Source organism: Pararge aegeria, chromosome 27 (genome assembly GCF_905163445.1).
Source record: "Pararge aegeria chromosome 27, ilParAegt1.1, whole genome shotgun sequence".
Lineage (NCBI taxonomy): Eukaryota > Metazoa > Arthropoda > Insecta > Lepidoptera > Nymphalidae > Pararge > Pararge aegeria.
Genome location: NC_053206.1, coordinates 7756905 through 7768964, shown reverse-complemented (window position 1 = coordinate 7768964; position 12060 = coordinate 7756905). Strand labels below are relative to the sequence as shown.

The window sequence follows — 12060 nt, the reverse complement described above, 5'->3', positions numbered from 1 at the left end:
ATGACCACTGAACGTAGGTAATCTTATTGTTATTTCCATATCTTTTGTCCATGAAACTATGTAAGGAAGCTATTAAGGAATTTGTTCGGAACAACAGTTCTTTATTGTAGTTCCCTCTTCCCCACTCTATATCTGAGAAATAATGTGAAGACAGCAGTGTTGACGTGGTGTTATTGTTCTTTTTTTATGTAGCCGCCAACCCGTTTTGAAGCAGATTGGCGAGAGCAAACTCTATTAAAGCGACAGCATCTGCCTTTTAGTGTTATATAGGCTGATGGTTATCATAGCGCTATACAGCCAGATCGTTAAAATAGACATGTTATAAAAATAAAATAATATGCATTAAATATCAACTTGCCATGTTATTCTAGACGTTAACACAAAAAATAACAACATCGCATACAATAATGCTAATCATAATATGATTGGCAATCTAAGCGACAAGAATACAAACTAAATCGGACAAGAATTTAAAACGAAACGTCAAGAATGTAAACCGAATCGACAAGAATGCGATCTAATTCGACAAGAATGTAATTTGAATCGACAAGAATGCGCCAAACCAAAATAACGAGAATGATAAGGATGTTATAGGAAATGGCAAGAACATCAAGGAGTGCTGGGGTGTTTACATCCACTCCTTCTGCAGACAGCAGCAGGCAGGGTCCTGGGGCGTGGCGCGTTGTCCTCACACAAGCAAGCTCGGGGCCAGCCACTCGTCCTCGCCAATCTGTAATGGGAGAGGAAGTTCAGAGAAACATAAAATTTTACTTCTATTATAAATGTGAAAGTTTTGATGTGTTTAGAACTTCGTTAGAATCATTGTGTTTCGAAACTCGATGAGAAGAAAATGCGTCACTATGAAGAAACAAACACATAAATGTATGGGAACAATGGGATTGTCTTAGGATGAGTTTTTCGGATAAATAGAAATCCTCCGGCTATTTTGAAAGTGCTAAATGCTAAATTTGTAAACTGAAGCGGTGATGACCAGTGGCTAGTAGCTCAACTACGCTTTCGGGGGGCCGAGTTCGAATAATTCAAAAAACATTTGCTTCAACGGTGAAAGAAAACATCCTGCATGTGAGTTCTCCATAATGTTCTCAAAGGTGTGTGGAGTCTCCGAATCCGCTCTGGCCCAGCGTGGTGGAATACGGCCCTAATCCCTTCTCATTGTGGGAGGAGAACTGTGTAACGCTTCATGTTTGGAGAATCTGTACGGTGCAATTTATAATTGGTTAAATCTTTATTACTCCACATACACAGATCTTCCGCAGTGTACACCCTATGCACGTTTCGCTCCGGAGCATCGACAGAAGATGTTGGCTTTACAATGAAGCCTTAAAGAGAGTAAATTTGTGCAATAAAGAGAAAAAAAAAGATTGTGTGGTTTTATAAAACCACAAGGGAAACTTTTTTTTACATTATAGACATTTAACTTAAAAAAAATCTGAATAATATTCCTTTAAGGGTATAAAAATCGCTTCATCAATCTTAATTTTATACTTGGAAAATGTGAACGATTGAATTCTTTTGTTGTAACCTTGAATTGAACTTTGTGTCTTAGGGTACGACATACATAATACTTAACAATCATTTAGACGACATAGACATATGAAAAAACTGAAAACAATATTTTATAATTGTTAAGTCATTTTGATCCGTTTTTCAATTATTTTCAATCATTCTATTATCAATTCCATCTTCATCATGACTTTCACAGTTTATAAATGTAACCAATATTTCATGGAGCACCACACGATCAGCTGATGCGAACTATAGGCGCCGCCATGTTGGCCGCGGCTGCTCTGACGAGCGCCTGTCACTTTATCCCTACTCCGCGGCCGACCGTCACGCGACATGCAACATACAGTCGAAAAAGTCTGAGACGATGTAATAAAAGTTTCACTTTAAAAGGTCGATTAAAAACATAATTTGCCACTCACCGGCTGCACCTGGAAGTGCTGCACCGGGTAGTGCAGCACCTGGGGAGGTTGCGACATGGCCGCTACGCCACCCACGCCGCCAACTCCGCCCACGCCGCCAACACCACCCACGCCGCCCACGCCACCACCCAGCGCCCACGGTAGTTGCACTCCGCCCATACTGCGGAAGAAAGAAGAAGAAGAACGGATTAACCTAAAGCCATGCGGTTGCTAAGCTTTTAAAATTTGCTTACGATGCTTGAGGACGATTAAATAATTTTCGTGATCTATCCAAAGCATTCGATCGTGTTGAACATATATTTATTTACAAAACTTTATCCATCTTTATTTTACACGTTTAAACTAATGCGATAAATATGCTAATTCTAAAAAAAACTAAAAACTAGCTTTTTTTTTTTATTTTATTAACTCATTACACATAATATACATCACAGGTCTTAATTTAAAGGTGTAAGCATAAACTCAAAAGAATTTTTCCGTACACCTAGCCGTTGACAAATTTTTGCTTTGTTAGTCTAATAGATTAATATATTAATATTCACAATTAATGCTACAAAATCGTTACTTATTCACATTACCATTTAGAATGTGGGTAGGTAGACAATGATAAATGTAAAAACCTTTTGTTTACGTTCCATAATTTATATAACTCAGTATAGGTAGGAACGAAGTGCGTTCATACATGTACAGGATGTTTTTAATTTTTTCTCATATTTTGTCATTAAATATATTATTTTGTCATTAAATATATTTGTTTGTTATAAGTTCTATATAATGTTGTTTAAGTTTGTACTTAATATTTTTCTTCGTTATAACTTCCCTAAGCTCTTTAGGAAGCTGGTTAATTAAGTAAGGTATAACGTATAGCAATCGTCTTTTACCATATAGATTATTATATTTAGTAAGTTTTAGTTTGTCACATCTTCGTATTGAATAAGACTTTTGGACTTTTTGTAAGTTTTCTGTAAAATATTCCTCATTTAACAATGCTAATTCAGTTTTCTCGTGAATAGGGATTATTTTACAAAATGCAAATAGTTTACGGTAATCTCCTCCGAAGTTTATTTTAATTTTTCTGGGAGCTAATTCTTTTAGAATTCGCAGTTGAAGGGTAAAAATTTTATCAAGGTAAGTTTTAAAGGTTCTTCCATAGCTTGACAGCCCATAAGATATGATAGATTCAGCCAATGCTTTATAAAGTAATAGGAGTGTTTGATACGGTATTTTATATTTAATCAATGCATATTTGGCTAGTATTGCCCTTAGTTTATCACATACAAAGTTAACGTGTTCTTTCCAGTTTAGCCGATCGTCTATTACAAGTCCAAGGTATGTATGTTTTTGAACTAATTCTATGGAATCACAGTTACAGAGAGGAGGACCGTTAGTAATGGAGTTAATTAAATGAAGACATTGATGGTTGTGCACTTTGATTGTAGGTTTGATAGAACTTCTATTGTGACTAGTGCTTATATACATTAATTTAGTTTTGTTACCATTGAGCACCAGTCCGACATCGTGTGACCATTTCGCCAAAATATCAAAATCGCTTTGGAGTCTCACAATTACCTCCATTATATTACGTCCCGCGGCAACTAAACAAGTGTCATCAGCAAACTGGTATATTTCACATTGTTTAATTGCACTGGACAGGCTATTGACATAGGTCAGAAAATGCAAAGGCCCCAAAACTGAGCCTTGGGCTGTGCCTTCCGTGACTGGAACTGTGTCGCTGTCAGAATTGCTAACCCTCACCTGGTATGATCTGTTTTGAAGGTAATTTTTACACCAGTCAAGCAGTTTCCCTCTAATTCCGCTATCAGATAGACATTGTAGTAGTGTAGTATGTCTAAGTGTGTCAAAAGCCCTACTATAATCTATAAAGACAGCCAATACATGCCTTTTGTTGTCTATGTGGCTATTTATGCTGTCCGTGAAAGCAGATAGCAGTTGCGTAGTGCTTTTGTGAGGTTGAAATCCATACTGGTTTTTTGTCAAAATATTGTTATCTTCATAAAACTTATGTATTTGCTCACTTATGTATTTTTCAGCAATTTTATCGATAGTAGGCAAAATAGTTATAGGCCTGTAATTGTCATATTCCACTCGACTACCTTTTTTATATATTGGCCTTACGATTCCGGTCTTTAGTAAGGTGGGATATTTCCCAGTAGCTACACTAGTATTTATAAAATTTGAAAGAACTTTCTTGATCTTATCACATAACATTTTGATGTCAATAGTTCTTATTTTGTCTACTCCGGGAGCTTTGTTACTACTTAGTGCGTTAATAATTTTTCCTACAGATTTGGGACCAGCTGGCCGAAATCGCATTGTAACATTTACTGGTGATATATTAGTTGTTTTGTCAAGCATTGGTTCAGAACAGTCAGAAATTATTTGCCTAACGCTATTTTTAAACGTATACGCAAACTTGTTTGCAATTTCTTTGGGCGTATTACCATTTCCACTAAAAGAGCTTATTAGAACTTCATCGACAGATGACTTTATTCGGCCTGTTAACCTGTTTAATATGCCCCAAAGAATTTTTAGGTTTCGTTTATTAGACATTATTCTATATTTCATGTTTTTACTTTTGTTTTTTTTAATTAATGAATTTGCATAATTCCTCGCTTTGTTGTATTTTAGTTTTATAATCATGTTATTAGTGTTCTTTATCCATTGTTTAAATAATTCATCTCTATAATTACAAGCTTTAACTATTTTACCGTTAATCCATGCGTTATTTTTCCTTAAACTGTTAGATTTGATTTTAGTTAGATACTCAGATTTTTTATAACACTCAGTAAGACGTGCATGTACATAATCGTAAATTTTTAATGGGCAGGTCATGTTGAACGTAGGCTCCCAATCTATTTGTTCAAGCAAAGCAAGTAGTTTTTTGTTATTTATAATAGTTTTGTATGATGGGACACCCTGTGTCCGTGCGCCGACGCAAGCGAGAACTACCGCGCGGTGATCGGCCAGTGTCGTACCGATCGCTGCTGTGAATAGGTTTTGTGTGCGGGATCGAGCGTAAATGTGATCTATACAGGATTTACTTAATTTTCCGTTACATAATTCAATTCTGGTATATGCAGTGATCCCACACAAAAGGCCTAAGCTATGCAACATGTTGCTGTATTTATGTTTTATAGGAACATCTTGTTTCAGGTTTATGTTTATATCTCCTAGTAAGTATAAATCTTTATCTTTTGAGTGTTTGCATATAAAAGATTGGAGTTCATTAACAAAGAGGTTTCTACTAGAACCAGGGGGGCGGTAAACAGCACAAAACTTAGCCGTATAACTTGAGTTAGTGGTAATTGAAAATGAAATGTTCTCAAAATATTTTGTTTTTAATGAATTTATGCTGAGTTTGTGCTTATTACTTACATAAATGATTATTCCACCACCCTTTCTTTCCTTTCTTAGTGCTGTAAACATCTGGTAACCATCCAAATGATATAAAGAGCTGATGTTATCCGAAATATTAACTTCAGTAAGAATAATAACGTCAATTAATTTCTTTGAAGTCAATACGCATTGCTCAAGTGTCGTAAAGTTTTTTATCAAAGACCTTATGTTAATATGAACACACAATAAGTTTATATGCATATTTTCAATATTACTTAAAAAATCGTTTATATTTACACATTCTTCAATTTCATAAATATCATCTATTATACTTTCCAGCTTACTAATGAAAGGTTGTTTAAAAGTCTATTAAGTGCCTAATTAAAGCAGCCTTATAGCTATTTACTTATTTGCTAGTGCGTGAATATCCTCCAGGGTTCTAAGGGAATATATTTTAGATCCTTCTTCCTTGCGCGCCTTTACACAACCCTTTTTGATCCAAACATACTTATAATTTTTGTTGGTTTTTAGCTCCTGTTTCGCATTCCAAAGTAAGGTTTTGTTAGATTTGGTCATCGCTTCTCTTATAAATACTACATTGTGGTTATTCTTCTCATTAGGGCATATGTCAGCTACTATGATTTTACTTGATTTGGCAGCCAAAATCCATTTTTCTTGATCGGACTCATCTTTCAATTCGACCTTGATGTTCATTGGTTGGTCTTTTTTTCCTGGGAGTCTTTGCGAATTCTTGACGCTTTCAAGGGGTTGTTTTAGTTTTATTGCCACACTTTCCACTATTTTACTCAAGTCTTCAGTGCTTGGGCAAGAAACGTTAGCGATTTCGACGCAATTTATAAGCTTTTCTTGTTCAATTTCATGGAGCCTCTGCTCAAGTGCTCCGACTCGTGTTTCTAAATTAATGTTCCTATTCATTAGCTCCACATTTTTTCGTTCCAGCACTTTTATACTTTGTTTGAAAGCATCAATGCATTCAACGACCTCCTCAAGCTTAGCACTATGAAATTGCAACGATTCACTCAATTCCCGCATTTCATTTTTAATAGCTTTCTCTACCTCTGTCGTGATTTTATTAAGCAACTTCTTCGCATTTATTTGAACTGGTGTATCGTCACCATCATCGTCTTCCTCAGGAATTACGATTGACGAGTTGCGTCTAGGTGAATCACGCTGACAGTCGAGGCAGGTCCACTCCAAACTGGAAGCAGCCTTTAATGCCACTATCTGCTTATTAGTTAACCCACTACACTTAGTGTTAAGATGTACAATCTTCTCACACTTGCTGCATTCCACTCCGGGCAGGGATTTGGTTATAGATTTTTTACAAATATCACACTTAGACATTGTCGGTACTTTAAAAAAAAAAGATAAAGAGATTTGAATTATGTACTAGCTAGCGTGTTTCACGTACGACAGTTTGCCAACGACGACAGCTACTAATACCTTAGTAATTAAAAAAACATGGGTAGGTTTTAGTTTATTCCAACACGCTGGCCAAGTGGGGATTGGTATACTTGCCACGCCTTGAGAAAATGGAGACTCTCAAGCATGCAGGATTACGCGAGTAATCCTGCATGCTTGAGAAGCAAGCAGGAAGCAAAACGCTTCACCAATTAAGCAAGTAATATATAAATTGCTTAAATTTAACTAAAAAATGTATTGGCCTTTCTGATTAAACTAACTAACCTTCTTAATCTAACAAACTCACTGGCATAATAAACTTTGCAATTAGTTTTTCTCATGTAATTTATCAGTCATAGAACCCAAAAGGTTACGCATAAAAAGCAGTGTTATAGGCTAGTGACGCCCTAATGGGTGTCTCACAAGGTTCAATTTTGGGTCCTATAATATTTTTGCTATACAAGCCGCACTGTATCAAGAACTCACCCCATGTACTGCTGCTGGTAGCCCGCAAACTGGCCGGCGTAAGAGTATCCCTGGACGCCTTGGACACCCTGCACCCCCTGCAGGAATCCGCCGAGTTGCTGCGGGTAGGTGTTGTACCAGTACGAAGCGGGCGGTACGCCGCCGGTGTACGCGCCGAACGGACTGTAAGCGGTGCCGCCCAGCTGGGGAAAACATTAAACATCATGTAGACATCTAGTAGTAGCAAAAATTGTTTTCTTCTAAGTCGTTTCAGTCTTGACAGTCTGGTCGTGGTCGTCATCTGGGTGCTGTGGCTCGCTTGACAATACTTCACTACTCTTCTCTAACGGTTGCCTTTCTTGGGCATTCATGTAGAGGAGCCTCGATTGTGGCCTTCACTTGGTCCGTCCATCTCATCGGTGATATTCCGCGTGCTCTGGTACCTTCTACTTTCCCTTGAACCACAAGTCGCTGAATGGACACGTCATTACGCCTGGACACGTGACCGAAGAAACACGTTTCTTCGGTCACGTGACAAGGAAAAAAAAATTGTTTAGTTATTATGAAAAATAAGCTCAATTTGCTGTACTACGCGAAAAGCAGGAGGAAATAATTTATAATTTCTTCGGTCTTTATACTCCACACCAAACAGATCTTCGGCAATGTACCCTTTAAGCACGATTCGCATCGACACCGTAGCATCCTCAGGAGATGTTGACTTTACAATTAATAGTTGCTCAATGTTGAGAATAAAACATAGGTACAATTTACAGTACATCTGCACAATAGCTATAACTTATATTAATGTTATAATTAACACGGTTATACAGAAATCAACTGTCCCTAAGCTAGGTATAAACCTGTAATAATAAGACCATACAGATTCTCCTGCTTCTCGCGGAGAAAAGCAAATTAAGTTGAATTTTCATAATATATCATCTTCTTCTTGCGGTGCCTCTCCGACTAGCGAAGGTTGGCAGTGAATAATTCTGCTGCACTCGCGATTCCAGTCCACTCTCTGATATTACGAAGCCAGGCCTTTTTTCTGCGACCAACGCCTCTTCTTCCTGCAACCTTTTCCATCATAATAAGTTGAAGGAGCTCATATCTCTCGTGCCTTAGCACGTGCCCCAGATATAATATATCATGGAATTCCGCAAAGTAACGACTGCTTCTATCCAATATCTAGTTTAGTTAGTTTAAAAATTAAAAGAGTGCGATCTAGTAACAATACTGGGCAACATTTTCACTAGACGGGTTCTAGGTTTTAAGTTAAACCTATACCCCTGATCCGATAATAGAAACAGATTAGGGGTATGACTACCATACTCCCTAACAGGTTAGACTGCATCATCACTTAATACGTAGGTGAGATTGCAGTCAACTTGTAGTGGAATAAAAAAAAAAGATCGGTTTCCACTCGACATTGTTCCAAAACCTCCCACCAGACCAGTTCAGAGATAGCTAAGAAATTATTTCTTTTTTTTAGGACTTCCCATTTAAATTCACAACGCTTTAAGATGGTGATAACAAAAAAAAAATTACCCGGCTAAGTTTGTTGTGGGCTCTTAGATCAGGGCGCGTTGGAACCCTCGTAGGTTAGGTTTAAGTTGGCGAACTAGTTTATCACCATCCCCTTACAATTATGTAAACATATATGTATGAACGCTTCATAAGTGCCTGTGATAGGCCTACATGAATAAAGAAATTTTGAATTTACCGCTGTGACAGGAAGGTCGTCCCACACTTTATCGGATCTCTGAGGACTATGCTTATTATATGTGATATTCTGAATCCTGACACGGTCTAGACAATAAAATATTGTCCACGAATATTTCAGAATGTAACACAAACTAATATTTCAATATGAAATTCCCCCGTGCCGCCGCATTGACAGCTAAATCCCCGTTACGGGCACGGACGTACCGGGGGATTAAAATGTTAAAATATATTTAACATTTAGCCCTTGTTTAACAGAGCGCGGTTTTATATCCAACGTGGCTATTTGATCTTAAATTTGACCTGATTTTGTTTGTTACGACCATTGTTTTTTTCAGTTAATATTTCTGTACTTTTAGGTTTTAGTTGTGGGTACCGTGTCGAGGCGAGCGATAAATATACTACGACAATACACACATCGCCATCTAGCCCCAAAGTAAGCGTAGCTTGTGTTATGGGCACTAAGGTGACTGATGAATATTTTGTGAATAACATACATAAATACTTATAATATACATATAAACACCCGGACACTGAAAAACATTCATGTTCATCACACAAACATCTTCCAGTTGGACTCAGAAAGCCGGGCCGCTGCGCCAATCGGCCTTTAAAAAACGCTAATGTTTTGCGTATTAAACGGATATTCGAACTCGATTTTTGTCATTAAAACCGAAACTTATGTTTTTTAAAATAAACAATAAATTTTTTTTTGTGAAGATTGAAACTAATAATAATCATTGTTTGCTACGAAAGTTTGGAATTTTTCTATTTCTATTTCACACTCCAATTGAAGTTTCGGGTGGTATGTATGTCTGTCTGTTTGCCCTTGACGTACACTCGGAAGAAATATAATTTCAACTCTCTATCTGTAATGGCTCATTAGGCAGACGGGCAGTAGTGGCTTAGATATAGGGTCGTTGTGGGTACGAAATACTAATACCAAAAAAAATAACTACCGACATATAGTGCGTGTGTATGTGTGTGTGTGTGTGTGTATGTGTATGTGTGTGTGTGTGTATGTGTGTGTGTGCGTGTGTGTGTGTGTATGTGTGTGCAACGCATCGGAGTACATATGAATATGAGGCGCGGTGTAAGTTACAACAACAGTAAAAATAAGAGGGAAACATTCAGGCCTTTTTGGGTATTTGCTTAAAGACAGACTCATTGCTTTACTGTATCTATAAAATGTAGTACGTACGCCGCGATCTATCATTTATGCAACACGCTCCGAGTTATCCATTAGATAATTTGCATCAGAAAGGTCTTAAGAGCGAGCTATAAAATTAACATCCAGTATTAATGTCTCCGCCCGAAGTCTGTTTTGGGTGCCGTCTCTTTGTCCTTTACGTTTGAAGTTATTAATTGATGAATAATTTATATTTGAGATTAACATAATGTTATGGTGATTTAATGAGATGAAATGTTTCTATTCGTACTATAATTATCCGTGGAAGTTCGTACGTTCGTTTATCTAACCATCTTGATGAAATGTAGCAAAGAAATAAGCTTGTATGCTGCAGAGGGTTTTTAAACAGTAGAAACTTTTTTAATGTTTTGTCTATCTATTGGTCCGATTTAGATAGGACTTTTAGTATCAGATAGGCAAGAGCGAGCTATAAAATTAACATCCAGTATTAATGTCTCCGCCCAAAGTCTGTTTTGGGTGCCGTCTCTTTGTCCTTTACGTTTGAAGTTTTTAATTTATGAATAATTTATATTTGAGATTAACATAATGTTATGGTGATTTAATGAGATGAAATGTTTCTATTCGTACTATAATTATCCGTGGAAGTTCGTACTTTCGTTTCTCCATCCATCTTGATGAAATGCAGCAAATAAATAAGATTGCATTCTGTAGAGGGTATTTAAACATTAGCAACTTTTTTAATGTTTTGTCTATTTAGATAGGACTTTTAGTATCAGATAGGCGATTGGCATAAAGTGATATAAAGGCTTTCTATGGTAGTGAGATTATGGCAATAACCAGATTCGTAATCTAAAAACTAAAGCTTCGAGGGTTCCGGGTGTTTTTTTTGTTATCACCATCTCACATTGTCATTTAAAATTATTACAAGAGCAACCTGGTCAGAGCAATAATTCACACCCAAGCTTTTTTATCGATTACGTAAGCCTTTATACTATAATAGGACTTTTATATAAGTTTTCATTCTAAAATCCATCGTATGTCGAGATACCCTGCAATCCTTCGCTTTAAAATTTTCCAATACCCACCTAGGCACATTCTCACCTTTTAACCGATTGAATAATGTTTATAACAACTTAAGAAACACTGACATCTTTCATGACACTTTATTTAGCTTCAAGTCGAAATTAAAATCAGACTAATCCCTACTTCCCTACTAATATTATAAATGTCAATGTAAGTTTGTTTGTTACGCTTTCACGCAAAAACTACTTAACCGATCCTCACGAAACTTTGTACACATATTCTTTGGAAGTGTTAGAAGTAATATAGGATACTTTTTATCCCGACATTAAGCGGTTCATTTGGGAGAGGGGATGAGTGTTTGACGATTTTACACCATAGCTCCGACAAATTATAACCGATTTAAATAATTATTTTTGTACTATAGAGGTTATAATATGTGTTTAACTGTGGTTGGAGATAGAGGACAGAACTCCTCAGCGGATAGCAGCAAATCCCTCATTTAAGGCTTAGCGATACTGAATACTTTTTTTTTTTAGATCTACAACTAAATTTAATGCCATATCAAAAAACAAAATCATACGCAGACGAAGTCGCGGGCAACAGCTAGTATTTTTATAATTTGTTTAACATTAATTTCTTTTGCTCTTACTATTCTTGTTTTCAATTTAATTGAATTATTTTTAACCGTACTAACTTCAATGTTGTGTATACCTGCAATTAATCATAGTAAAATAGCGTAATTTATGGACGCCCCCTTATGAAATAAACAAAACGTTCGTGGACACTATTTTACTGAGCGATGACAAAGTGTCTGTTCTTTGTCCCGACATTATTTACTTATTTATTATTTATGTACCATAAATTGTGATTGTGAACATAAGATACATGAAGTATACGAAAAGCAAGCTTATCTCTATAAGAGATCTCTTCCAGCTACCCCAGGATGTCAGTAAGATGATTTAATTGTGGTATAAGTCA

At 36.6% G+C, this 12060-nt stretch overlaps 2 protein-coding genes across 2 annotated transcripts in view; both read right to left on the bottom strand.

Moving 5' to 3' along the window:
- Positions 1-357: 357 nt before the first annotated feature.
- The window catches only part of LOC120635765 (nucleolysin TIA-1), a 92591-nt gene continuing 80888 nt past the window's right edge, over positions 358-12060 (bottom strand). Inside the window, exons 7-9 of the mRNA XM_039906911.1 lie at positions 7212-7393; positions 1947-2106; positions 358-730 (exon numbers count right to left, since the gene is read on the bottom strand). Coding sequence (XP_039762845.1) covers positions 689-730; positions 1947-2106; positions 7212-7393 — 384 coding nt within the window. The 3' untranslated portion in view covers positions 358-688. The remainder of the gene's footprint in view (positions 731-1946; positions 2107-7211; positions 7394-12060) is intronic.
- Positions 5280-6356, bottom strand: LOC120635766. The gene has a single exon (XM_039906912.1). The coding sequence runs from the start codon at positions 6354-6356 to the stop codon at positions 5706-5708; it is 651 nt and encodes a 216-aa protein (XP_039762846.1). The 3' UTR covers positions 5280-5705.